Genomic DNA, 27,236 nt, shown 5'->3' on the forward strand with positions numbered 1-27,236 from the left:
GGCGGCCACACGAGCAATGTCTGCCCACCAGGTGGATCTCGTGCAGAGAGGCGGCCCCCCTCCGGCACTTCGGAACCCCGAGTTCTGTCCCTTCTGGACGCAGGTCACATGAGCAGCCGTCAGCCACGCTTCCAGTAGAGTGCACGGCGCTGACAGCAGGGAAGCGAGCAGCCGGGCCCAGGCGACACCCACAGGGGCCGCCACTCCCCACGCTTCCAAGTGCCCAGGGGCGGGAAGAGCTGCCTTAGCTGGCTGTGCCCACCACTCCCAGCTTCCCACAGCCCATGGCTCAAAATGGAAATGGAGCGCCCAGAAGAAAAACATTAGCAGTTTGTCGCGCTTGCCTCGTGCCCGCCCCCTAGTGGCAGGACCTCCGCCGGGCAAAGCCACACTTCCTTCACTCACTAATCCAAGGACGGAAGCGATGGCTAAGCCTGCACCTTTGCCCACGGCACGCAACCTCTGGAATCTCTCCGCCCCTCTCGGAGATCACGTTTGGGATGAATCACAGATATCATCCAGCCATCAGCCCCACAGTGGCGGCCCCAGAAGCAAAACAGCCGAATGAGGCCACATTCAGTCCCGTCGCTGGTTTCCCCCACGGTCAGCCCTGGCCCCGGCGTCTGTGGCGTCCGTCCCCCACCCCGGGGACAGCAGCTGCCCAGTGCTGGGGGCTGAGATCCTCAGAACCGATAACGGTGCCTCTGACACACACACGCAAGCATTCGTCTCGCCTCCTTCCCAGCGCAGCCCGCTGTGGCAGTGAGTCCCATGGCCCCAGGCCTCTGCCGCCTGTCCCACAGCAAAGAGACTTGGAGGCAAGGTGCCCGGAGTCCAGCTTTATTGTACATTCTCTTCCAGAGGGGACTTGGGCGTCGGGTGGGAGAGCTGGGAGGCAGGAGGCTAGCAAAGTGAGTGTCCCCTGTGCAGCGTCTGGGTCGGGCCAGCAGGGGGCGGTGTGGAGCTCAGGCCCAGGGCGAGGAGGCCTCTGGCTAGGCCTCAGACGCCTACAGAGGGGGCTGCCTCTGGCTCCCACCTGGCTCCCAGGCTCAGCTGGAGGCAAGAAGGCAGAGAGGCCAGCAGGCAAGCTGGAGAGACCGGACGCCTTTGGTCTCTGTCAGGCTAGAAAGCTGGTCCTTGTTAGAGGGACCCCATGGGGGTGAAGCTGGGAGCCAGCCCCTGTTAGAGGAAGCAGCGCAGTAGGATGGGGCTAGGGGACGCAGGGTCTGGTCCCAATAAGGCCTGCCAACAGTCTCCACTTCAAAGCAGACCTCTGTATTTGGGGACAGGGGGGATGAAAGGGCTGTAGGGATGCCTGTAAGCTGTGGGTGGCAGCCAGTCCAGGGGCTTCCGGGGGCTCCGAGGGAAAGGCTGCCGGGGTGTGCGCAGAGGCTGGGAGCGCAGGTCCTGGGGGAGGAGGGAGTGGCGGTCCTCTCTCCCCGTCCTGAAGGGCTACAGCTCCCCGCCCCATCCTGGCCGGCTCCCATGGTTCCCATACACACCACTCACACCGGAGCTACGTAATTGCCAGGGAATGTCCCGAACTTCTGAGTTCTGCGGGAGACACCTGCAACAGAAAAAGAGAACAGCATTGCCCGGGATGCCAGGGGCTGGGAGTTGGGGGGAGGCTCCGCCCCCTCCTGGCAGTGCCCTGAACTGCAAGTGGAGTCCCTTTTCCAGGGTGGGAGCAGGGCGGGGTTTGAGTCGCTTGCCTCATGCCTGCCCCCTAGCGGTAGGCCCGCAGCGCGGCAAAGCCACACCTCTCGCTCAATCCGAGGAGGGACGCAGTCAGTAAGCGAGCACCCTGGTCAGGCGCTGTCATTCCAGACACGGGCAGGAAGGGCCTGAGGCTGGCCGAGTGACCCAGACAACCCGGGCCTCGGCCCTGCTGCAGCCTCGGAGGTCCTGTGTTCTCAGCTGGAACACAGGAGCACCGCGGAGGGGCAGGGCGAGAGGCTCGGGTAAACCGGGGCTCCTGGTCTTCCCCTCTAGGCTGGCACCTGGAAGCAGCCCACGCCCTCCCTTTCACCTTTGCCTCCCAAATCCTTCCAGGCCCTGTTTAGCCACTTCCTCCAGGAAGCCTTCCCTGACCTGCACATGGCCCAAGGTGGTTATCAAGCACTTGTGGCCATTATGCTACCAATGGGATCTTGCACTTCTTGTCTACGCCCCTTGGCAAAGCTGTATGAAGTGTCCCCCAGGCCAGGAGCTTCATGACCACTCGTGTGTCCAGGCCTCGCTCAGCAGGACTCCCATCAGAAAGGTGTGGCTGCCAGGCCACGGGTCCAACCCTGTGTCCACCCCTGCTCAGGCAGCCCCCCCAAACCTCAGGCCCTGGAGCCCACGTGGGGCGGCAGGGGCTCTACGGGCCACCGTCTTCTTTTGGGGGATGACACAGCCTTTGAAGCTGAGGCCATGGGAACCCTGAACGGGGCCAGGGCACAGGTGCTGCCATGGCCCAGTCCTGAGGGGCCGGCTGGGGTGGGGCGGGGCACAGCAGGTGTGACACCTGCTCCTCCCCCCAGCAGAAGGGTGCAGGGGGAGGAACAGGCACCCAGGGGCTGAGGAACCCTGCCCTGGCTCCACAGAGACCCCTTCAGTGACGGCGGGCTGCTGCCGGTTTGTCCCTGGCCCCGCCTCTCTTGGGGGCTTGGAGAAGTGCTGGTTTGGGGCGAGGGTCCAGGGTCAGGCCTGCCCGTGGGAGCTGGGGGGAGCTGGGCAGGCACAGGTCTGTGCTGAGGCGGCGTTGGCTGGCGGGACAGCACCCCCTCTCCCGGCTCCCCGATGGGGACCCCGTGGACCCCCGGCCCTTGCCCACGCACCCACAAACCAGCCATCGTCACACTGCTGCATGACATCCACGCGGTCCCCCTCGCGGAGTTCCAGCTCATCATCATTCTGTGGCCTGTACTGGTACATGGCCCGGTACCTGCAGGAGACGCCATCATGCACCGCGGCCGGCGGCCCCTGCCCAAACCCCAGGGCTGCCCCTCCCCGGGGACTTCCCAACACTCCCTCCCTCTGTGCACTCTGCAGCCCCCAGCCAGCTCCGAGGACCACAGCCCCTCCTGACCACCCAAGCCACCCCCCCTCGGAGCCCCCGGGGCTACAATCCTCCCTGCAGGGACCTTGGGCTGCAGCCCCAAAGGTGGAACGCTGGGGGCCCTGTTTAAGACAGGGGAGGGTCGGGGACCCCCAGATGAGAAACCTGCTCGCCTGCCCCCACGGCCTAGAAGCTGGCGAAGACAAGCAGACCTAGCGGGGGCTTCCCGAGTCCATGCAGGGGTCCGTGTACTCAGCACTGCCTGCTGGGCAGGCCCCAGACCAAATGCCCCCACCCACATGCGGTACTCACGGGGTCCAGTGTATCTGAGTGGTGTGGGGGGCGGGGGCCCCCAAGTCCAGGGGACGGCTGGAGCCTCGAGGATGGGACAGCGCTGGCCCAGGGGTGCTGAGGCTCTAGGGGTGCCCAGGAGAGGAGGGTCAGAGGGGGCAGGGATGGGGTGGGGGCGGGGTGGGGCGGGGCACCGGCCATGCCGGGTTCCCAGAACAGAGGGACCTCCACTGCACGCCAGACCCAACGACCCTCTCTTCCCCACCGACTGCGATCCTCTCCCTTCAAGCCCACCTGCTTCGCTACGTCCTGCCCAGCTCTACCCAGGTCCCTGCCCGAGGCAGACGCGGGCCAACCAGGATAGAGTGGCTGAGGAGGGCCAGGCCGCAGCTGCAAGGGGGAGAGGGGACCCCAGGGGCCCGGGGCAGGGGGGCTGTGCCGCGGGGCGGCCTCACCTGAGCCTGCGGTCTGGACTCCTGGGTGGGGAAGGAGAGGCTGGTGCGGCGGGGGGAGGTGCGGCCCCCCCAGTCGGTGGGGTCGGCCGGGCTGTGTGGCCCCGAGGGGGAGCCGGGCTGCCGGGCCAGCCGGGTGGTGGCGGGCAGCTGCGGGCCGTCCTCGCAGACCCGCAGGCGGGGCTCGCGGCACACCTGCACGTAGCTGGCGGGGAAGATGCCCTGGCGCCCGGTGCCAGTGATGCGGCCCTCGTACCAGTTCTCGTTAACCTTGCGGATCAGGCAGATGCGCTCTCCCTGTTTGGGGGGAGGGGGGCTGCTGTCAGCAGGGCCCACATCCTCCTTCTCCTGGGGAGGCGCTCTCGGCTGCCCGAGGCTGCCCCATGGGAGACCAGCTCCCTGCTCTCCAGCCCAGCATCCTCCAAGCTTTCTCAACACAATCTCTAATTTAAAAAAAAAAAATTGTAGCAACAGCCCAGAACACGTATGGACATGTGGACACGGGGCTGCTGGGAGTCTGATAAGCACCCTGTCTGCAAGTAAGTCCTCGCTGTCTATCCGCCACGTCCATCTGCTTCTTTTAAAGATGCTGTTTATGGGGCCAGCGCTGTGCCGTAGTGCGTCAAGCTGCCGCCTGCGGCACCCGCACCCCATATAGGCGCCAGTTCAAGTCCTGGCTGCTCCACTTCCCATCCAGCTCTCTGCTATGGCCTGGGAAAGCAGTAGAAGATGGTCCAAGTGCTTGGGCCCCTGCACCCACATGGGAGACCTGGAAGAAGCTCCTGGCTCCTGGCTTCGGATCAGCCCAGCTCTGGCCATTGCGGAGTGAACCAGCAGATGGAAGTCTCTCTCTCTCTGTCTCTCTCCCCCTCTGCCTTTCTGTAGCTCTGCCTTTCAAATAAATAAATAAATCTTTTAAAAAAAGAGATGCTGTTTATGATTGTTGCAGCCCTACCAACCTGCAGGTGCACAGCACACCCACACCCGTTCATGATCTCCTTCTGAAATGGCTTCAGTCAAGGAACAGACACCCGAGGAGATCGGGGAAAGTGAGAGACGCTGGCAGAGTTGGGTCCACCTGACTCTTTGAAGAAAACGCCCTACAGTACAGACTGCTGCGTCTTTACCTGCCCCCAGCCCGGGCCGCCGCCTCCCGCCCGGCTCACCTTGCGGAAGCACAGTTCCACCTCCAGGTCCCCTTTGAAGGTGTACTGGGCCACGGCTTCTCCGTACTCCACCACCTGGTAGGTCGGCGGTTTGATGGGCTTGGGGATCTCATCTGCGGGCAGCACCTGCGGGAAGAAGGGGCCATGACCAAGACTCAGCCTGGGCATCAGCTGGGCACACACAGGGCTGCTGGGGGAGCGAGGCCAGAAAAGACATCGATGGATCGATGGACCCCAGACTTGGACGTGAGACACAAGCCCTGGGGGTGGGGTGGGGGCAGGGATGAGGCACAGCCGGGGGAGGCAGAGAGGGGGTTATGGAGAGGTGTGTGGAGCGCAGGATGGTGAGTGCAAACGGCGGAAGCCAGTCGGATTAGGAGTTGAACTTGAATCACAGAAGGAAACAAGCATTGCAAGGAGCAGGCAGCAGCCTGGTCTGCAGGAACGCGGAGGATTTCACCTCTGACCACTTGTGGGGACCATGCATCCCCTGTGTCAGGAGTCCGGGTCCTCTTCCCCTTCTGCCCGCGCCCACCCAGGTGCCCAGCCCCTCCCCCCATTTCTCTTTGCGTCCCCCGCTCCGTACAATCAATGGTTTCACTCTGTTTTTATTTTTATTTTATTTTTTATTTTTGACAGGCAGAGTGGACAGTGAGAGAGAGAGACAGAGAGAAAGGTCTTCCTTTGCCGTTGGTTCACCCTCCAATGGCCACTGCGGCTGGCGCACCGTGCTGATCCAAAGGCAGGAGCTAGGTGCTTCTCCTGGTCTCCCATGGGGTGCAGGGCCCAAGCACTTGGGCCATCCTCCACTGCACTCCCGGGCCATAGCAGAGAGCTGGCCTGGAAGAGGGGCAACCGGGACAGAATCCGGCGCCCCAACTGGGACTAGAACCCGGTGTGCCGGCGCCGCAAGGCGGAGGATTAGCCTATTGAGCCGCGGCGCCGGCCTGGTTTCACTCTAACGGGTAGATAATGGACAGGGTGGAATGCTGTATATATGTAGATTCTTCACAAAATTCACAGAAAACACCACTCAGGGATTTCCAGAAAACTCACGCTAACTTGTCCTAACCCGTCCAGACAGGACCCAGTGTGAGACAATGAGACGATGAGAGTCTTTATCAGCACAACACGGAAGCTGCTCAGGCTGACACGAGAACAAACCTCAAACTTATGGTGAGGTTTGGGCAGAAGCATGGTGACGTCACTGGTGCTTTACAGAAAGCTCACGGGACGACGGCCCCGAAGAGATGGGCAGTTCACAGAGCTCATTTCCCACGAGCTTTGTGAAGGGCCCTAGTGTGCACCGTATCCTACTCCATCTGTCAGTCGCATGGAAGAAGGCGGGAGATGCCAAAGACGGAGCCCACAGTGGCAGCCACCCACGGCAAGGGCGAGGCAAAGTCGATCATTTTTGGACCGAGGATTCATCAAAGAAACCGTGGCCGACAGCACAGACAGCTCACTGGTTCCACTGATAGAAGTCTAACCAAGAAAACAGAAGTGCATCAACCCGTCCACTGGCTGAGCACCAACACCGCTGTGCCCAGGTCAGCCGCGGCCAGGAGCGGAGCTTTCAATGGACATTTTAAACAAGGGGAAGAACTGGAATAGGCGATGTAACGTACAATCCTGAAGGCAAAGCACAAACAAAGCCACGGCTACCAAGCGGCACAAGTGGTCCAGGCACAGCACGAGTGAACCAGCGCAGGGCGAACGTTATAGCAACAGACTTCTGAGGATGCTCAAGGCATTTTGCTTGTTTAGCTTTTGGGGGTGGGGGAGGGCACAGACGGGCAGTATCTGCTTTCTCAGAGCTGCTCAGAGAAAGTCGAGGCGTGAGGAGACAAACAGCCGGGAGAGTTCTCCATCCCCGCCGTACTCCTGTTCTCGCCACACCAGACTACTTCCTGAGTCCCCAGAAGAGACCATCAGAAATCTACCCTGAAGGGGCCGGCGCCTTGGCTCACTGGGGAGCCTGCGGCGCTGCCATCCCATATGGGCGCTGGGTTCTAGTCCTGGTTGCTCCTCTTCCAGTCCAGCTCTCTGCTGTGGCCCAGGGGGGCAGTGGAGGATGGCCCAAGTGCTTGGGCCCTGCACCCGCATGGGAGACCAGAAGCACCTGGCTCCTGGCTTCGGATCGGCATGGCAGCCATTGCCAACGGGAGGAAGACCTTTCTCTCTGTCTCTCTCACTGTCTAACTCTGTCAATTAAATAAAAAAAAAAAAAAAAAAAGAAAGAAAATCCACCCTGAAGTCTTTTTCTTAAAAAGAGATTTATTTATTCATTTGAAAGTCAGAGCTACAGAGAGGGAGAGGGAGAGGGAGAGGGAGAGGGGGAGAGAGAGAGAGAGAGAGAGAGAGTTCTTCCATTTATCTGCTGGTTCTCTCTCCAGATGGCTGTAGCCAGGAGCCAGGAGCTTCTTCCCGGTCTCCCACGTGGGTGCAGGGGCCCAAGGACTTGGGCCATCTTCTACTGCTCTCATAGGCCACAGCAGAGAGCTGGACTGGAAGAAGAGCAGCCGGGACACAAACCAGTGCCCATAAAGGATACAACTAGTGGCTTCACCTGCTACGCCACAGCACTGGCCTCACCTTAAAGCCTTGATTTGGCGCCTTCTGACTTCTTGTTTCTCACTTGTAAAAAATAATCCTTTAAGGGCACCCATTTTTAAGCCATTTTAATGACATAGAAAGGCTGCACTCATACGGCTGGGTTCCCAGGACCGTCAGACGGACTCAATGGCTGGTGCTTCAGTTACACACAGCGCTTGCACTCGATGGAGCTCATGTTGTGAAATAAAGTTTATATTTTATATTCTTCTCTTTTTTAAAAGACTTATTTATTTGAAAGGCAGAGCGACAAGAAAGAAACAGAGCGAGGAAGATAAGAACTTGCATCCACTGGTTCACTCCCACAAACAGCCGCGACGTCTGAGATAGACAGGTCCAGGCCAAAGCCAAGGGCTTGGAATTCCCTCGGGGTCTTCCATGTGGGTGGCATGGGTCCCAAGAACCTGGGCTGTCTTCTGCTGCCTTGCCAGGTGCATTAGAAGGGAGCTGGATTGGAAGCAGAGCAGCTGGGACTTGAACCATTTCTCCGATATGGGATGCTGGCATTGCTGGCAGTGGTTTAACCTGGTGTGCCAGGATGCTGTCCCCTATTTTTATCTTTTAACTCAAAATTTCCACAAACATTTTTTAACGATTTATTTGAGAGGTACAGAGAGGGAGAGAGAGAAAGAAGGGTCTTCCATCCACTGGTTCACTCCCTAAATAGCTGCAATGGCCAGAGCTGAGCTGATCCGAAGCCAGGAGCCAGGAGCTTCTTCCAGGTCTAATGCATGGGTGCAGGGGCCCAAGGACTTGGGCCATCTTCTGCTGCTTTCCCAGGCCACAGCAGAGAGCTGGATTGGAAGTGGAACAGCCGGGACTCGAACCAGCGCCCATATGGGATGCCGGCACTGCAGACAGTAGCTTTACTGCAATGCCACAGCTCCGGCCCCTTCCACGAACATTTTCAAGTCCCCTCGTGCTTTGTGAAATCTCAGGCCCCTGGAGATCACTGTGCGGACGGGGGAGGCCTAATGATGCCTCTCAGATCAAGATCCTAAATCAACAAGCCCCCATCATCAACGAGCGAGTCACAGAGGAAATGCGAACACGATTCAAGTTGAATGAGAAAAAAACATGGATGCAGACACCCGGGGTGCTGGTTAAGACGCCCTACAGGACGCCTGCATCCCTGGGAGCACCCAGGCTTGAGCACTAGCTCCCCTCCTCGTGTTTTCCTGCTAGTGCACACCCCAGGAGGCAGCAGGTGACAGCTCAAGTTCATGGGACCCCGACACGCACGTGGGAGACCAGGCTGAGCTCTGACCTGGCTTTAGCCCATCCCACCCCTGGCTGTGGCAGGCATCTGGGGGGTCAATCAGATGGGCAAGCTCTGTTTCTTTGCCTTTCACAGACATAAAACAACACATATTTCCTTTTGAAAATCCAAACATGTAGGATGCAACCAAGGCAACACTGATAGGGAAATTCATAGCATTAAATTCTTTTATTAAAAGAGTTTCAAATTAATCATCCAAATTTTCACCCTAAAAAAAAACAGAAAATGGGGGCCCAGTATTCTGGCACAGTGGATCGAGCCACCACCTATGATGCCACCAACCCAGATGGGTGCCAGTTTCAGTCCCGGCTGCTCCACTTCTGATCCAGTTCCCTGCTAATGCGCCTGGGAAAGCAGCAGAGGATGGCCCAAGTGCTTGGGCCCCTGCACTCATGTAGGAGTCCAGGATGGAGTTCCAGGCTCCTGGCTTCAGCCTGGCCCAGTTCCAGCAGGTATAGCCATTTGGGAAGTGAACAAGTGGATGGAAGATCTCTCTCTGTCTCTCTCTCTCTCTCTGACTTTGCTTTTCAAATAAAAAAAAAAAAAAAGTATTTTTTTTTTTTTAAAGAAACCAGTAAGACCGGTGCCGTGGCATGGTAGGTTAAGCCTGTGCCTGTGGTGCTGGCACCTCATATGTGTGTTGGTTCAAGTCCCAGCAGCTCCACTTCTGATCCAGCTCCCTGATGATGGCCTGTGAAAGCAGTAGAAGATGGCCCAAGTGATTGTACCCCTGGACCTGCGTGGGAGACCCAGAAGAAGCTCCTGGCTCCTGGCTTTGGATCGGTCCAGCTCCAGCCATTGTGGCCATCTGGGAAGTGAACCAGCAAATGGAAGATCTCTCTCTCTCTCCCTCTGTCTAACTCTGCTCTCAAATAAATAAATAAATCTTAAAAACAAAACAAAATGAAGAGCAAATTAAACCTAAAGCAAGCATAAGAAAGGAAATAAGAATCCAATGAAATAAAAAGCAAACAATGGAGAAAAATCAATGAGCTCAAAAGCTGGTTCTTTGAAAAGATCAAGAAAATCAGTACATTTCTAGCCAGAACAAGAGAAGATAAAATTGCTCATCCAAAAATGAAAGAGAGAGGGGTCAGCATTGCGGCGCCGTGAGTTAAACTGCTGCTGGCAATGCAGAGCGCTGGTTCCAGTCCTAGCTGCTCAGCTTCCAGAGTGGATGGAAGACACCTCTCTCTCTCTCTCTCTCTCTCTCTCTCTCTCTCTCTCTCTCATCACTCTGCCTTTCAAATAAATAAACCTTGATGAAAGAGAGAACATCATTACAGACCTTACCAGCATTAAAAGACAATAAGAGAACATTATGGACAACGTTATGTCCATAAATTAGATAGCTCACACTGCTTAAAAGGCCCAAATGCTAGTCCCAAAGAAAACCTGTAACCTTAGCTAGAAAGCCCAGAACCTGGTTCTGGTACTGAAAATCCTGGGTTCAGATTCTAGAGTTTCCACTTAACAACTTGTTACCAAACCTTAGAAAGTTCACCTGTGGGCTGGGCACTGTGGTGCACAGGTTAAGCTCCTGCCTTGGGAATACGCATATGCCACACCGAGTGCCCGGTTCGAGTCCTGGCTACTCCGTGGTTCTGATCCAGCTTCCTGCTGAAGTGCCAGGAGGCAGCTGACGATGACCCAAGTACTTGGGTCCCCACTGCCATCCACATGGGAGACCCAGATGGTTCCTGGTTTCAGCCTGACCCAGCTCTGGCTATTGCAGGCATCTGGAGAGTGAACCAGCGGATGGAAGATCTCTCTGTCTTTCCCTCTCCCTGTGTGTCACTCTGCCTTTCAAACTAAATCAATAAATCTTTTTTTATTGATTTACTTTTAAAGACTTATTTATTTGAAAGTCAGAGTTACAGAGAGGGAAAGACAAACAGAGAGAGAATCTTCCAACTACTGGTTCACTTCACAGTTGGCTGCAATGGTCAGCGCTGGGCCAGGCTCAAGCCAAGAGCCAGGAGCTTCACCTAGGTCTCCCACAGAGGTAGCAGGGCCCCAGACACTTGTGCTATCTCCCACTGATTTCCCAGGTGCATTAGCAGGGAGCTGGATCAGAAGTGGAGCAGCCGGGACCTGAACAGCCATCCATATGGATGTCAGTGTCGCAGGCAGCAGCATTGCCTGCTACACCAGGATGCCAGCCCCAAATAAATTTTTGTTAACAAAGAGAGAAGCCCTGTCTTTCAAATGGGGACAATTCATTACGCCCGGGCAGTGAGTGGGTAATAGACCTGGAAGAGGCGACCCACGTGCACATGATTTGCAAACTGTTACACCTGTCACTCTCATTATCTGCAATTAGAATCACTCCCAACGACACTTTGGAAAGATGGCTTCTGAGTGGTGACAGCCTGGGACACGGATGGCTTCTGGTTTAGGAGCTGGGTCACTTGGCCACCCCCCCCATGCCCCCCCCCCCATGGACTGCGCTCCACCCACAAATAGCAAACATTTCCTGGCTACCTGCAGTCCGTGCACTGGGCCAGACGGTGAGAGGGCCAAGGAGAGTCAGCAGGCAAGGTCCCGGGCTCCCGGTGTCACAGCCCAGGAAACCCGGGGTGTCTCTCCCAGCCCACGGGCCCTCCCTTGCCGGCTCCAGTCCCCCGGGCTCACCTCCACGTAGTTAGCAGGGAAGATGCCTAGTCGGCCATGGTGCTCCCCTTCCAGCCAGTTCTTGTCCACCTCCTTGTGGATGTAGACAATGTCACCCTTCTGCAGAGTCAGCTCCCTGCAGGCCACAGCCCGGACGTCACAGCAAGCCCTGGCCCTGCCGGGCCTCCTGCGCCCCAGGTGCAGCCCGCCTCCCCCACCCCCGCGGGGGAAGGCAGAGGTCGGCACTTACTTGGGGGACTGCGCCTGGAAGTCGAACTTTAGCCGGGCGGCCTTCCTCTGGGCAGGGGAGGGGACAGAGCGGTGCCTCGGTCGGGTGGCAGATGGGGACCCGCTGTCCCTGGGAGCCCCCCCATGCCCTCCCTGCAGGCTGCCTGACCCTGGTGCGCCTCCCTCACCTTCTTCTCGTCCCTCCTGGCGGGGCTGCCCCCTCGGTCGGCGGCCACGGGGTCTGTGGAAGAGCACCGGCTGAGGACATGCCCGGGGCGCAGGCGGGGACCCTCCTGCCACCCACGGGCACACCAACACATCTGGCCTGGGCTGGCTGCGGGCCTCACCTCGGGCTGAGGAGGGGTAGACAAAATCCCTCCGCCCCAGGAAAGGGCTTCCTCCATCCGCCATTCTGTGGGGGCTCAGGGGTCGTGAGGAAGCCAGGTGAGACGCATGCAGGGTGCTGGAGTTCCAGGCGGAGGCCGCGCTGCGCAGGGGCACGGGGTGAGCAGCCGGGCGGGGCTGTCCCACGCCAGCCCGCTCGCCCTAAGGCGGCTCCCAGGTCCGGGGCTCCGGACAGGATGTCCCACTTCCCGAGCAGTGGCCAAGGCCGGGAAAGGGTGAGGCCCGGGGCGGGCAGCAGCTGGGCCGGCGCGCGGGGAGGAGTGGGGGAGCGGCGGGGCTCCCCTGGCCGCCCTGAGCCGCCACTGGAGTCCTGGGTTTGGGGCAGGCCGCCCGCTGTGGGCGACAGGGCAGCCCCCTGCGGAGAGGGGCGGGTCGAGGGCCCTCCTCGCCCCACTCGGCGCCACGTCCCCACCCCCACCCCCGCACAGACCCCCTCCTCCCGCCCCCATGCCCGCCACTCACCCGGCTGCGGGCCGCGGCTCCGGGGTCCGTCGGGGCGCCTGCGAGCTCTGTGCGGGGGAGACCGGGCACGATCAGGACCTCGGGGCCCTTCGGTAGCGCCGCCGCCGCCGCTCCGGAAAAGTTGGCGGCCGGCTCGGCTCGGGAGGGAAGGAGGGCCGGGCAGGGCGGGGACGCGGGGTCCTAGAGTGAGCCGCGCGCAGGCCGGAGCCCCGGCGCGGACAGGGAAGGCGCGCGCGGGCCACAGGCAGCCGAGCCCCGAGGTCGGGGGTCCCCCGAGTGGGCGGGGCGGCGTGGGGCGGGGAGCCGGCGGGCTGACGTGGAGTTGGCGGGGCAGGGTTGCTAGGGGTCCCTTGGGAAAGCCACCGCCCTGAAGTTTCGGAGAAAGAGAGCGCAGACCGGGCTGAGGCTGGCCGGGGCGGAGCGCGGGTGACGGCGGCCGCATCTCACGGAGGGAACTGGTACCTTGGGGGATGGCAGCCGAGTCTCGATGGCCCGCAGGTCCTTGTCCAGCTCAGCGCTCAGCTTGGCCAGCTCCCTCTCCAGCAAGACCTGGGGGTGGGGACACACTTGGGCAGTGAGGGGGGGTGGGGTGGCCAAAGGTCTGATGCGGGAGCCTGCGTGTGAGTGCGAGGCCAGCCCCTAGCCTGCCGGCCTGCAGGGAGGTGGGGCTCCGTGTGTCAGGCTGCAGACACAGCCCCTTCCTGCCACCTTCCTTCTCTGCCCCAGGGCCCCCACGCTCTCTCTCCTGAGGCCTGGCCTCACTGCGGGGCCCTGCGGCTCAGCACCACGCACAGGTGCACCCCATTGCTGCTTCTGCTCCTCCCCCGGGGTGCCCCTGTCTGCCTGGCCCAGCCTTTCCCTCTTCTTAGAGAGCAAATCTGCTGCCAGAACTTCTGCCAGTCGCAGTCCACGCTAGTGCTTGCCTTCTTGGCTCCTGATTTGGTCAACACAAGTTTCTGGGGCCGGCGCTGTGGCGCAGCGGGTTAATGCCCTGGCCTGAAGCGCCAGCATCCCATATGGGCGCCGGTTCTAGTCCCGGCTGCTCCGCTTCTGATCCAGCTCTCTGCTATGGCCTGGGATAGCAGTGGAAGATGGCCCAAATCCTTGGGTCCCTGCACCCACATGGGAGACCAGGAAGAAGCTCCTGGTTCCTGGCTTTGGATTGGCCCAGCTCTGGCCACTGCAGCCAACTGGGGAGTGAACCAGCAGACGGAAGACCTCTCTCTCTCTCTCTTTCTGCCTCTCTCTCTCTGGGTAACTCTTTTGAATAAATAAATAAATCTTAAAAACAACACCACCACCAAACATTTCCGTGCTGTGTGTTCACAGAGTGCCCACTGGACACCAGGCCCAGTGCTCGTGCCGGGAGCAGAGGCGAGCTGTGACGGGACCCCGCAGTCTCCCCACCCCTTGCCCCCAGCACTCACCTCGATGGGCTGGGAGGGCTTCTCCACAGGGTTGTTGTCCACCAGGGGTTTCTTTGGCTGAAGGAGAGGGGAGGGCGTGTCAGAGGCTGGGGGGACCCCAAAATGCACCTGCCAAGGCCCCGCGTCCGCTCCCAGAGGCCCAGGCCAGCACTCACCTTCTGCCCAGTCTCTATTTCGTGCAGAAACTGGTTCCACGAATCTTCTGCCCAAACGCTGTCTTTCTCCCGGCATCTGGGTACCGGTACCTGGATGGGGGTCCATGGGCATTGTTCGGGAGACGGGCCAGGCTCACAAGGCAGGTTTTCCGGGCCCTTGCCCCACCCTCTCTGACCCCTCTAGTGCTCCCCCCTCCCCTCCACTCAAGCTGCAAGGGCATTCGCTGTGCTGCCAGCAGAGGGGAGCCGGGAAGCACGCTGCGCGGACGGGCTACCTGATTTGGGGGCTGGGGTCCAGAGGAGGACACTCCAGGACTGCAGGTGTAGGTGCTTCTCGGTAGCTCTCCAGTGTGGTCCCAGGTTTTCCTGGAGAAAGGGAAGGAAGTCTCTTCAGGCCCCTTTTAGGGAAACTGAGGCAGGAGTGAGCACCCGGCCCCGCCTCCACCTGCTCTGCCTGCCCCCTGCCCCTTCCTGGGAATGCCCAGAGTGGCCGGGCTGGGGAATGAAGGCCTGACACACTCGTGTGCCCCGTGAGAGGCCGTCCCCCTCCTGCTGGCCTGTGGCTGTGGCCGTGGCCGTGGCCACGGCTGTCTGTGCAACTTGGACAAAGCCTCGGGCTCCCATCACCAAGTGCTCTTCCACCTCCGGGAACAGGGCTGCAATCCTGTCCCAGGGAAAACCCAGGCACCCTGGGAAAGTCGTTTCTGCTCCGTGGGCCTCGGTTCCCTGAAGGCACTGAATTTGGTGACCTCATCTGTGTCCACTGAGGCACTTGCGCGGTCACGTCCACCCCAGCTCTCCTCCGGGGACCCCTCCCTGGCTGCCTTAACTTTCCCAACGTCTCTGTAGCAGTGGCTACATGGAGCCAGTGGAGCCACCGCACGCGGCTTAGCAAGCGGGGGAGCTGCCTGACCGGAGATCAGCGTCCGCTGGCTGTGACGCTGTTCTGACTTTAGGAACAACAAGACTGCTCATGAATATGGAATTTGGTGTTCCTAATTCCAGAACCAGCTCCGGTCATCACCATGCCCCCGCCTCTTGCTGGTGTTTGTGCAGGATGGCGCTGTGCGAGCCACACCATTCCACTGACTCCTCACAGTCGCCTCGTGACCCCTGCTGAAGTGGCAGGGACAGCGAGGCTCAGATGGGTGGAGTCACCCAGGGTGCCCTGGCCAGGAGCAGCGCACGGGGCCTTGAACCCAGATCTCTGGGCCCGAAGCTTGAGCGCTCTGCATCTCTGCCTCACTGATTTGGCCAGCAGCCACGGGTCAGGTAGGGCCGTGCTACTGAGCTGCAGGCAAATAAGAAAGTCATGGACTTGACTTTGAGAGCGAGGCTCCTCATTCCCCGAGGTCGGCTGGGCCCCTCCATGGCCCCGGTGGCCAGCATAGTACAGAAAGCTCTTCCTTCACTCCTGGTGGGGCTCTTCTCTCTGCAGCCTCAGGCTTTGAAGTAGAGGGCCTGCATGGTTCTGTCCCCCGCCCCCCCCCCCACCTCCGCCCACCCCTTCCCCCTACCCCTGGGTGACCTGCGGACCTACAGGATGACGAACAAGATCTTCCTGCTGAGCACCTACTTGTCGCAGGCATTCCTGACCAGGGTTCTAGATCCTGCCCCCCCCCACACACCTGCCTTTGGCCCTGGCAGTGGGGAGGGGTCTCTGACCCAGACACTGTCTGGCCTGTGCCAAGCTGTGCCTGCTGTGACCACTAGGGGGCACCAGTCCCTGCAGGGCAGTGCCCGCCCCATCCTTGCTCACCGGCTGGAAGTCCCCACTGGGCTGGGCCTGGAGCTGGGTCTTTGCTGGGGCCCTGGATGTCGGGGGTCTGCAGAGGAGAGACGGGAAGAAAGCACTGAAGGTGGGAGAAGCTGGGATGGGTGGCCACGTCCGGTTCCGGCCCCCGTGACCAGCGTGAGCTCCTCGGTGGCCGGCTTGTGGGGATTGGGTGGCACTCCGGGTTTTGTCCCAACATCTTGACACCCTGTACTAAACCTGCAACACAACTCTGGGGTGGGTACTGTCCCCCTTTTGACAGATGAGCAGAGAAAAGTGCAGAGAAACCACGCCCAGGGGCCCAGGAGCTCATGGGACAGGAGCTACAGGAACCTGTCTGGCTACACTACCTGGGAGCGTCTGTGCCCGCACCCCCTCACCTTTGGGTAGCTCCTCAGAGGTCCAGTCCAGCTGCAGGTCTGCAGGAATGGAAAAGGCCCAGGTCACAGATGGGGAAGAAGGCAGGGCCGGGCACCCTAGGAGGCCGCCTGGGCCGCTCCCAGCCTCCCTCCCTCCCACCGGCAGCATGGGGCCCAGAGCTGAGTCAGGGCCTGAAGAATGTCCCAGGGAGGGGAGGAATTAGGAGGGCAGCCCTCAGGAGGGCTTGAGATGCCTCTGGCAGACTGAGGGCCTGAGCGAGCCAACCGGGCAGCGGCGCCGGGCCCAAAGCCTCCCGCCCCTCCCCTCTGTTCCCACACCCGCCCTCTGCTGACCTCGGCGGGCCTGCCCTCACTCGCAGGCAAGCCGGGGATGTCAGGCAGACTGGGCTCCCTCTGTCCTCTGCACACGGGCTTCTGAGAGATGCGCTCCCCCGATGCCCTGCCCCAGCCCACAGGGTACAGCTGCCCCTCACACACGCCCGCTGCAGGAACCACCTTCCACGCGAACCCCCCACCCCCGTCGCCACAGCCCACACTGTGCTCCCCCTGCCGGATGCTCCTGCTTTCCCTCGGGCGTGGCCACCGCCTGCTCTCTAAGCAGACCATCGCCCTCCGCTCTGGCCCCGGAAACACCTCTCTGGAGTTCTTAGCCTGCAGGTGCCTGGGGGCTCAGTTTTTTTTTTTTTTTGGGGGGGGGGCTTGGAGGGACTCCTTGTCTCTCCATCTCCCTAGATCAGCTCATCTCCTCTTACAGATTTAAAAGATGTCGTCGCACTCCCCCCTCCCAGCCCCCAACCCACTGGGTCTAAGCCAAAGTACTCAGAAAGGCGTCTCTGTGCTTGTTCTGAACATGTTTGGATTTGTTTTCCTCGTCATTGTTCCCTAAACAACCCAGTGCAGCAGCCAGCCCCGCGGCGTGGCCAGGGTACGAGGCGTTTTAAGTAACGGAGAGATGATTTAAAGCAAATGCTGCAACATTTTAGCAGCTATGGATCTGGGTCTCCATGGGTGTCTTGGGACAGAGCCCCTGCAGGTCCCAAGGGACCACCTGTGCCATTCATCCCTGATTCACAGCCCTGGCTGAACCTTAGACCTACCAGACGAACTATTCGTCAAAACCTCTTTGGGGGTGGGGCTGGTGTTGTGTTGCAACGGGCTTGTGACACTGGCCTCCCACATCGGAGTCCTTGCTACCCCTCTTCTGATCCAGCTCCCTGCTAACGTGCCTGGGAAGGCAGGGGAAGACGGCCGGAGTGCCTGGGCCTCTGCCAGCCATGTAGGAGGCTCAGATGGAGTGCCAGGCTCCTGGCTTCAGCCTGGCCCAGTCCAGGCTACTGTGGCCACGTGGGAAGTGAACCAACAAATGGAAGACTCTCTCTGTCTGTCACTCCCTATTCTCCCTCCCTCTGCCCCTGTTGCTTTGCTTTTAAAATAAACAAACAAACAAACAAATAAATAAAATCTTAAAAAGCAGAAGGAGAACCTTCCTGGGAGGAGTCCAGCGTCCTTGAACTACAGACTGGGGCAGACACGCGCCCGCAGATGTAAAACACAGGCGTTTGCTGCCCCTGCAGGCCCCTGCCTCTCCAGCCTCCACCCAGCTCAAGCCGACGCTCACCCTGACTCCTCCCCTTCACGGCACTGTCCAATCCGCCCGCAGATTCCAGGGACTGTCCTGGAAGCCCATCCACGCCCACCGTGTCCACTGCCTCCGCCCTAGGCTGAGACAAGAGGGTGTCGAGCCTGGGTCAAAGCAAAGCCTCCATGGTGGCCTCTGTCTCCCTAGCCCATACCAAGCTCGGGACAAACGGCCAGTGCATCTGCCTGCTCTTCTCCACGTGGCAGCCAGGGGGAGCCTTTTCAGCTGTCGCCATCAGCACACACCTCTGCTCAGAACCTCCCGGTGGCTCCTCATCTCTTGCAGAGCAAAACCAAAGCCCTTATGCTGGCCCCAAAGGCCCTGCCACTGTGACTCCAGCCCCGCCCAGGTGCTCCTTGCTGGCCTAGAACCTGCAGGCGGGGCAGGCTTCTCCTCCTGGTGGGAGCGCCCTCTGCTGGACATTCCTCCCCCAGCTGTGGGCTCAAAGGCCACTTGGCATCCTGGGAGAAGTTGTGGGTCCCCACCGTTGCCTCCCCTAAGCCCCTCCCACCTCCTGCTATGGCCAGGAGGTCTCCCCCTTGTCTTGAGCACCTACAGTAGTGCCTGGCACCCAGCAAGTGCTCAACAGTCAAGGGCTGACCGAGCTGGCCGAGCGGGTGCCTGGCCAGTTGCCACGCCCTCCCCAGGGCTGGCTGCATTCTGGGTGGTGAGGACGAGCCGTGCCCAGCAAGGAAGATCAGCCACTCCTGGGGGCATTACAGCCCAGAGGGGATGCAAGGCATCTCAGGAAAACACTGCTATTCCAGCACCTGCGGGGGGCACCAGGGAAGACGGTGTGGGTGCTCTGGGTAGGGGGGCGCTCTGGAGACCACGGGGTCCCACGGACCCACAGGGGACAGGGCGGACTGTATTCTGGCTCTTTCTTGTTGGTGTCATCTTATCATGTCTAAAGTGTTTTCGGAAACACCTCCCAGAAACAGGATACCCCAGAAGCTAAAGCAAACCTACCAGCAGGACTCACTTAGAGCGGACGCTATCTGTCCACTGCTCAGTGCCTCCCGCGCCCCGTCGGAGCAGCGGAGCCCGCGGCTCAGTGAGAAGGGTCTCGGGGGAGACGGTGCGTGGGTGCACGCCCTGTCCGGCCCTAGTTCGGGACCATCCTCTCCCCAGAGCCCGAGGGAAGGGCCCCCTGAGCAGGGAGCACCCCTTTTCTGTTGGGCACGGGGCCCTGGATGAGGGTCTGACCTGGCATCTTCCGGTGAATCTGTTGGAACATCCTCCGGTACCAGTCTCTGGGGCTGTCGACACTCTGCGACCAAGAAACACCAAGTCAGACCTTCCCGCTCTCCCAGGCTCCCCACGCCCAGCCCCAGCGTTCTCCCCAGTGAGGCCTCTCTGGACACCCCTGGAGCCCCGGTGTGCAGGCCGGGGTGTCCCCCTTGGGATCTTGCTCCTAACATCACACAACATGCTTATTTATTTGTTTAAGATTTATTTACTTATTTGAAAGGCAGAGAGGCCGGCACTGTGGCATAGCAGGTTAAGCTGCCACCTGTGATATTGGCATCGCATATGGGTGCCAGTTTGAATCCCAGCTGTCCCATTTCTGATCCAGCTCCCTGCTAATGCACCTGGAAAAGCAGTAGAAGATGGCTCAAGTGCTTGGGCCCCTGCACCCATGTGGGAGACCTGGATGAAGCTCCTGGTTCCTGGCTTCGGCCTGGCCCAGCCCCAACTGTTGCAGCCATTTGAGGAGTGAACCAGTGGATGGAAGCTCTCTCTGTTTCTGTCTCTCCCTCTCTCTCTCTTTCTCTCTCTCTCTGTAACTCTGCCTTTCAAATAAGTAAAAATAAATCATTAAAAAAAAAAAAAAGAAAGAAAAGAGAGAGAGCACAGTTCCTTCCACTTTTATTTATTTGTTTTTACTTATTTGAAAGACAGAGATCTTCCATCTGCTGGTTCATTCCCCACAAGCCTAGAACAGCTAGGGCTATGGCAGGGCCAGGCTGAAGCCAGGAGCCAGGAACTCAATCCAGGTCTCCCACATGGGCGGCAGGAGCCCAAGTACTGGAGCCATCACCTGCTGCCTCTTCGGGTGAGCACCCGGGAGCTGCGCTGGAAGCGGAGGTGGGACTTGAACCTGGGTGTTCCGATATGGGACGTGGGCATCCCATGTGGCATCTCAACAGCTGTGCCACGCCTCCCCATGACTTACCTGTTTTTCTCTTTGTTTTTCTACATTCCTAGTGCTTCTACAAAGAACCCATAGCGGGTGGTACTTCTTGCCACCTGCCTCACCTGAGCCTCCAGGCTGCCCTGGGTCGGGTGGGAAAGGTATGGTACCAACTCCAGCGTCCCAGTGCCAACACACAGCTGGCTAAGGGTGGGAGGAAGGGAGAAGGGCAGGGCCTGCCTCTCCCAGGTGGATCCCAGGATCCCTCCACGCTGCCCTAGCACTGGGCTTCTCACTCAGGGCTCAGCAGCTGAGGCCTGGGGGCTGCGTGGAGTAACAGTGAATCCCTGGTTGGCTTAGTCCTATGGCTAAGGTGCTCCACCTTTGACAGCCGGGGCTAGGGGACAGGGGCATGGAGGGTTAAATAAGCCTGAGACACTGGCATCCCATATGGGTGCCGGTTCGAGTCTCGGCTGCTCCACTTCTGATCCAGCTCCCTACTAATGCTCCTGGGAAAAGCAGCAAAAGATGGTGCAAGTGCCTGGGTCCCTGCCACCCACGTGGGAGATCCAGATGGAGTTCCAGGCTCCTGGTTCCTGCTGTTTGGAGGACAGAACCAGTGCATGGAAGATCTCTCTCTCTCTCTCTCTCTCTCTCTCCTCTGCCTTTCTCTAAGTCTGCCTTTCAAATACATCTTAAGAAACCCCACTCCACCCCACCCCCACATAAGCACAGCCCTTGTGTAATTCAGAAACACAGAGGGCCTGGAACTCTGCCCTGGAGGCCATGGTAGTTGAATCCCTGTTTTGTCTGGAATGGCTTGGAGACAGCCTTTGTCACCTTGTGCCCCCCTACCTCGCCTCGCCCTCCCCTCCCCACCTCAGGCTTTAGCTCACAGACTCGGAGGTCAGGGTAGGTCCCTGGACTCACGGATCGGGGGGCGATGGGCATGCCACTCTCGTCCACGGGCCCGATGCCTTCGTACTTGACCCAGCGCTTGTCCCGGCGCTTGCTGTCCTTGGTCCACGTGGCTGACCAGTTCTGGGCGTGCGGGGAGGCAGGGGTCTTCGGGCTGGCAGAGGGCCGGCTCCCAGGGCCTGGCCAGGTCTGATACCAGGCAGGCTCTGTGGGCATGGGCAGCTGAGCGTTAGCCGAAGGCAGGGGTGCCCACCTGCACCCGCCTTGCCCCCTTGCTTCTCCCAACAGCGAGCCCCGTGGGGTCAAAGTTTCAACATTTGTTTGTCTGAGCGGTGACGCAGCCTCTGCAAGCCGGCCGGTCCCTGGCCGCAGCGCAGGCCTCTGTTTGTTTACTTCTTAGCTACAGTGAACTAAAGCGGATTTTGTTTTGCGAGCTCTGTGCCTGTCCCCACCCACTCTGGCTCTCCTGGGACCATCCCGAGCATGTTCAGGAACTTTGTAGAGCACACTGGGGACATCCCAGCCAGGGTGTGGCTGGAATGGCGCCAAGCCAGATGCCAGCTCTGCGTGCCACCAGCTGGGTGACTTCGATGTCAATCACCCGCTCAGGGCCTCGGCTGCCACTTCTGTCACCCCAGGGTGACCGTGGCCAAGACTCAGTGACACCTGCTGTGCCCAGCATGCCCACAAGGCTCTCAGGGCAGGTCGGAAGCTCGCTTCCCAAGACGCGGCCACCATGAGCCCCCTTAGGCAGCCAGAGCGGCGGCTTGGGGCCTTTGGGGCCAGACGGACAAGGCTTTGACTGTCAGCTCTGTGCCTGTGACACTTGGGTTTGTCACTCGGAGACATCCCTCACCGTCCCTTACTGTGCCAGGATATGGAGCGACTAAATGAGGCAACGCTTGGGGACTGTCTTCACGGCGCCCAGCGCGCTCTGAGTGCGTGACTATCATTTGTTAGGTGAACAAAGCCCCCTTTGCACTGCCTCTTCAGCAGAGGGCCAGGCTCTGCTGGACCCCAGAGCCAGGCTGCCAGGCTCCCAGGGTACCTGCAGGCCTCCTGGAGCCACAAAAGCTCACACCCCTCCACCCGTCCAGCCCCAAGCCAAGTGACGCCTGGCCTGCCAGAGGTGCCCCTACTCCCCCTGCCTGGCCCTCATGGCTCCTACACACTTCCTTCCGCTGCCAGGAGGCGGGCGAGAGAAGGGATGTGCCAGCCCACTCTCTCCACTCCTGTGGCTCTCTCTCGCAGGGCCAGCAGGCTCTCAGAAGCCTCTGGGGAACTTCCTCATGGCTGTGAGACTCCCCCCGACCTCACCCCCATAGGCTGGTGCTACATGGTGGGCCCAGGGTTCCCGCCCACCCCTGCCCGGGGACTCCGGGAATGGTCTTCCTGCAAATCTACCTGGGTGCCGGGCAGCATCCCTCCTGGGTGGGTAGTAGCCATTGCACACGGTCCTGGGCGCGGGATCGTGGAACTGGAAATTAAGGGTGTTGGAGCCACCATTCCGGATCACAGGCACCTGTGGGAGGGGGCCAGGAGCGGCCGCTCAGGGCCCAGAAGGGCCTGCATGAGGCAGGGAGGGAAGGCGGCAGCCCGACCGCTCTGTGGAGCTCGCCCGCCTCCCTGCTCCACCCCTGCCCGCCACCTGATCGCTGGTGCCCCGGCAGCTGGGGCACATGGTGCTGCCGTACTCACCCGTGAGCCCCGGGATGCTGAGCCCACGCGGGCCCGCAGGTGCCCAGGGATGAAGTCGTCCAGGCTGAGCCCAGCGGCGAGGCTGCAGGGGGCGCCCTGCATGCTGGCGTCAAGGTCAGAGGCCGCGGGGTGCGCCCGCTGCTCCTCCGAGTGTCCTCTGCGGGGAAGAGGAAGGGAAAGCCCAGCTTGGGCCTGGGCCACCTCTGCCCTCTCGGCTCAGCCCTGGAGGCCGGGGGGAGGGGCTGGCTCCGGGAGGGCTGGGCCCAGCTGGGTGGGAGCTCAAGCACCCAGGAAACTGTGGGCACCGGCCTGCAGCCTGCCCGTGCCGGCTCCCGGAGGCACAATGGGCTGCTTGTTAGGCCCCGGTGGGAAGGGGAGAGGAGAGGCCTGGGCTGGGAGGAGGAGGAGGAGGAGGAGAGGGAAGGTGGCCAGCCTGCGGACCTGCGGGCCTGCGGGCCAGGCACGGGGAACTGGGGTGCACAGGCAGAGAGGGGACTTTGTTTCAGTTCCCTCTGCCTCCTCCAGGCCCTGTGGGAGCATCTGCTTGCCCACGGGCACAAGCGATCGCTGCAGCTGGGATGAGGTGGGGGAGGGGGAAGGCCCCGCCAAGGGCAAGGCCACCGCCCACTGCCTCTGGGAAGCAGCTGGTGGTGCCCCAAGTCCAGTGCGTGGGGGGCATTTCCCGGCAGCAGGAACCACTCCTCGTGATCCGCTCTGGACGACTCAGCGGACTCCCGGTGCCAGGGAGGGGTGGGGTGAGAGCAAAGCTGGGCCTGCTCAGGCTCCTGGAGGGGTGGGGCCGAGCCCCCTTGGGTGTGTGCATGCAAACACACACCCTCCACGCTTTTTCCTGCACCTCCAAGCTGCTTGGTGGTCTCTGGCTGCAGCACCCCTGATTGGCCCCGGACAGAGGCCAGGGGGACTCCAGGAGCCCAGAGGGGGGTTGCTAGGGGGTCTCGGGGTGGAGCGGCCAAGGGCTGGGGCACAGAAACTGCCCCTTCTCCCCTGTGCTTGCTGGACTGAGCCAGCCTCTGCCACCTTCAGGGCTGGCCCCAACCAGACCTGGATCCTGGATGGGCGTGTGACGTCCGAGGAGGCTCCCTGGGAGACGCTGGGTGGGTGGGGGGATGACTCTGTGGGGCAGGGGAGGCTGCCAGGGGACCACGTGGGCAGCGCTGGGGTGGGCACAGGGGCTGTGCCTGTGTGGTGGGCGGTCACGTGAGCCGTGCAGCCCGGGCCTGGGGGCTGAGAGGAGGCTGACTCCTCTCCTGAGCCGACTTCCTGCTCCAGCCTGGGAGGCCGGCAGGGGTAGCGCCCAGGCTGGGGGCAGCCCCTGGCTTCTGGGGGCCTCTGAGCCAGCTATGGGGTCTGCAGCCCTTCTGTGCCCATCCCTGACTGGGGGGGGGGGGGCAGGACACGGCTGTGCTGGAGGAGGGGCCGCTCTCCAGCTGGATCCAATTAGGACTCCTACCAAAAGCAACACACAGACACACCCCATTCCTGCTGCCCTGACTCCTCCAAGGGGGAAATCGAGGCAGGGCAAGAGTGGAAGATCGGAAGGGAGCAGGCTTGCCCGGAGCCAGCGGCCCTAGCCCGGACCCCTCCCCAAAGGGCCACGCCTGGAGGCCAAGCTGCAGGCTCAGCACCGCCGTCCCCATCGTCAGCTGCCCAGCGCCTTCCTGCCCCAGCCCCAGCCAGCTCGGGGAGGGCTGACCCCCGCAGGAGCCTCCCCACACGGCCCCCACTTTCAGGGGCTACCGCAATCTGTCCCTCCCCAGCTCTGCGCTCCGTGACGCACCTCTCAGGAGCGCGCAGGGCAGGGGCTGTGGGGGTCCCAGTTTTCTCTGCCCGGAGGACAGCAGGCAGAGCTTCTCACGGGGGCATCTCTGGGCTCTTCCGAGGATTCAGGCAGCTCCACCCCTAATCCCACCCCCGCCCTGGGGCTGTTCTGATCCTGGGGGGCTCGGCCCCTGCGCTGTCCCAGGTATTCTCCAGCCACAAGTCCACATGGGCGAGGCGGGTTTTCTCCAAGTTCGCCCTTTCTGGATAGGGGAGCCGGGACCTCACACCTCTGCGTAGTGCGGAGTTCAGGACCAGACCCCGGAGGAGGGGCTCCGCGCCTCCGTCGCCACGGGCCGTGGGTCCCGCCCCCGCCGCCGCCTCGCCTCCTCCCACGCCCCCTCTGCTTCCCCCCACACCTACCTTGCCTGGCGAGCAGGTGGCGGGGGCCGAGGCCGCCCTGGAGGGCAGGAGCATCCCCGCCCGGCTCCTGCCTGGCGCGGCCTTGGCGGGCCCTGGCGGCGCGCGTGACCGGGTCAGGAGGGGGCTCGGCCAGACTGGGCGCCCGAGGAGGAAGAGGGAGGCAGGACCGTGAGAGTGGCGCGGCGCGGCGCGGCGCGGCGCGGGTGGAGTTTGCGTGTGCGACGGCTACTCCCCTCACTCCCGCGGGGCCGCGAGCGCGCTCGGTCCTGGCGAGCCGCGCCGCGGGACGCCGGTGGCCCCCTGCCCGAGGGGCCGGGCCGGCGGGGAGGCGGCGCCGGGAGGGGCCGCCGAGGGTCCCCGGGGAGCCCGCTCTGGTTTCCCAGCCGCCCGCCCCGGTCCCCACCGCTGGCTGGCGTCGGGAAGGGGGAGGGCGGGCCGGCGAGGGCCACTCAGAGTTTCCAGCGACATTTCCAGAGTGTGGGAAACGAGGTTCTGCGCCGGCGGAGCCAGGACAGGACGCGAGTGCCGAACGCGAGCGAGCCGCGCGCCCCGGGGCCCCGGGGAGGCGCCTGGAGGACCCGAGGAAGCACCCCGCCGCCCGCCGCCCGCGGGACGAGTGGGTGCCGCGTCGCCCGGGTCAGACACGCGCGTGCGCGTGCACCTGGCGGCCTGCGGACGCTCACACACGTGCAAGCCCCGGGAGGAAATCACCCCGAGGGAGCGGCCCCCTGGGCGTGCCGCGCCCCCGAGAGGATGAGGGTGGGGTCCCTTGGGCGGGGACGGGGTTAGGAGGGTCTCGGTGTTCCCATACACCCTGTTTATTTTGATGTTCCTGGTCTTCCGCTGTTCCGCTGCCCCGCCCACTGGCTCTAGGTTCCCAGGAGCCATGCTCTCTTGGAAGTTTCCAGAAAGTGAGGGTGCTTGGGACTGGGCACTGAGAGTGGACACTGACCCTGGAGTACCTCCAGCCCTCGGCTTGCCTCTGGGACCCTGGAGCGCCACAGCAACCATCAGGCAAAGTTATTGATCAACCTCAACTCCACGTTGGGAGTGGTCGATCGGGAGTCGGGAGAAGATGACAAGTCTTACTGCACACCTGCTGTGGGAGGGGCTGGCGTGGGAGGTCATCGCGTGCTTCCGTTTCCCAAGCACACCACTCAGTTCTCAAGAGAAGACATGGAGCTGAGTTCCATCCCTACCCCAATACTGCTACTAGTGCCACGTTTTCCCCGGCCCGGGTCCAAGAGCCCCTGGGTTGTGCGGAAACAGCTCAGCCATGCAGGCTGAAGAAGGCCGGCATGCCAGCTCGCTCCCCAGGGGCGGCCAGTGGCCACGCGGATGCACGCAGAGCGCAGAGCCGAGGCTTCCAAGGCTCCAGGGGCTCCAGGTCTGTGTGGGTGGGGTTATCTTTGTAAAAGCAGGTATTGCATTGTGCAGGGGGGTTGTACCCAGTAACCTATAGGGTCCCTGTAGGAATCCCTGCCTGGCCTGGCAGCTGGAGTGGGGAGCCTGGCACACGCCTGAAGCTGGGATTCCCACCTGGCCCCTCGGCACCATCCTCCTCCCCCTATCTGACACAAAGGAGGGGCCCATTTCCCTGGTCATGAGCTGTTCCCACCTGTTAGGCTCCTTGGGACTAAGGAGGGCCATTTCACTTTCATTTTCTTCCTTGTTCTCCAAAGATGGTGCGGCTGAAGATCTTCCAATTGCAGGAATCCTGGCCATGCCCTCTGCCCAGCCACGAGCTTCTTACTCTCCAGGGCTCTGACCTGGACTCCAAGATAAATATTTAGTGTAGAGGGTGCCGCCAGCTGACAAAGGTCCCAACTTCCTGTTTCTCACAAAGGGGGCGAGGAACTAGGGCCTGGCGGCCGGCAGCCTCATCTCCATGGGAATGAGAGCTCAGTAAACAGCTTTGGAAGACCGCAGACCTGGGCCTTTTCCTTCAGCGGTGGACTGGGGCCTGTCCACCTGGGCCTGGCCTGGGCGGCGCCACCCCCTCTCCCGGCTCAGAGCGCACCCTCCTCCGCGCGACCCATCTGGCCCCACAGAAGGGAGGCGGGAAAGAGGCTGGTGGGGCGCGGGCCAGGGAAAACATTCGCAAACCTGACCGCTCCTCCTTCGATGCCCATATTTAGTGAGAATAATCCCTCCTCTTTGAAACGCAGATTAAGAAGAGGGGTGGGGAAATGAGGGTCAGGATTCTGACCCGGAGCCAGGGGTCTGGTTTCACAGTCCCTCCCCCTGGCCGCACTGCCTCCACAGCTGGCATGGGTTGAGGGTAGGCTGTCCTAGATATCAACAGATTCTTCTATCCCAACGAGCACTATCTCCACCCCACACTTTCCTATGTGAGA

The 27,236-nt window shown here is 61.2% G+C and overlaps 1 protein-coding gene across 3 annotated transcripts; it reads right to left on the reverse strand.

Moving 5' to 3' along the window:
• Positions 1–830: 830 nt before the first annotated feature.
• SORBS3 (sorbin and SH3 domain containing 3) lies at positions 831–26,827 on the reverse strand. Of its 3 annotated transcripts, XM_062199387.1 has the most exons (22): positions 26,498–26,784; positions 22,678–22,834; positions 22,384–22,501; positions 20,992–21,185; positions 19,134–19,197; positions 16,289–16,327; positions 15,894–15,960; positions 14,410–14,500; positions 14,135–14,224; positions 13,980–14,036; positions 13,015–13,101; positions 12,553–12,599; positions 12,033–12,172; positions 11,874–11,926; positions 11,708–11,754; positions 11,479–11,593; positions 4,953–5,078; positions 3,790–4,083; positions 3,356–3,459; positions 2,823–2,929; positions 1,503–1,567; positions 831–1,407 (listed from the first exon to the last, which is right to left on the reverse strand). In XM_062199387.1, exons 1-21 carry the CDS (start codon positions 26,602–26,604, stop codon positions 1,506–1,508), a joined length of 2,166 nt encoding a protein of 721 aa, XP_062055371.1. In that variant the 5' UTR covers positions 26,605–26,784; the 3' UTR covers positions 831–1,407; positions 1,503–1,505. The 3 variants fall into 3 exon arrangements, with proteins under 3 accessions (XP_062055371.1, XP_062055372.1, XP_062055373.1); XM_062199388.1 differs by having other exon boundaries at positions 831–1,567; positions 22,384–22,456; positions 26,498–26,780; XM_062199389.1 differs by lacking the exons at positions 831–1,407; positions 1,503–1,567; positions 2,823–2,929; ... (1 more) ...; positions 3,790–4,083; positions 4,953–5,078 and adding an exon at positions 7,466–8,012 and having other exon boundaries at positions 26,498–26,827.
• Between the last annotated feature and the right edge of the window lie 409 nt (positions 26,828–27,236).

Source organism: Lepus europaeus, chromosome 8, assembly GCF_033115175.1.
Source record: "Lepus europaeus isolate LE1 chromosome 8, mLepTim1.pri, whole genome shotgun sequence".
NCBI classification, from domain to species: domain Eukaryota; kingdom Metazoa; phylum Chordata; class Mammalia; order Lagomorpha; family Leporidae; genus Lepus; species Lepus europaeus.

What these genes read in the sequence shown, in the direction of transcription:
- SORBS3 (XM_062199387.1), bottom strand. Translation starts at nt 26,604, where the DNA reads ATGGCCAGGATTCCTGCAATTGGAAGATCTTCAGCCGCACCATCTTTG. An exon ending in TGCCCATCGCCCCCCGATCC is followed by an intron (nt 19,198 to 20,991) that starts GTGAGTCCAGGG and finishes TCTTGGTCGCAG; the next exon opens with AGTGTCGACAGCCCCAGAGA. An exon ending in TTCCAGGCGCAGTCCCCCAA is followed by an intron (nt 11,594 to 11,707) that starts GTAAGTGCCGAC and finishes TGTGGCCTGCAG; the next exon opens with GGAGCTGACTCTGCAGAAGG.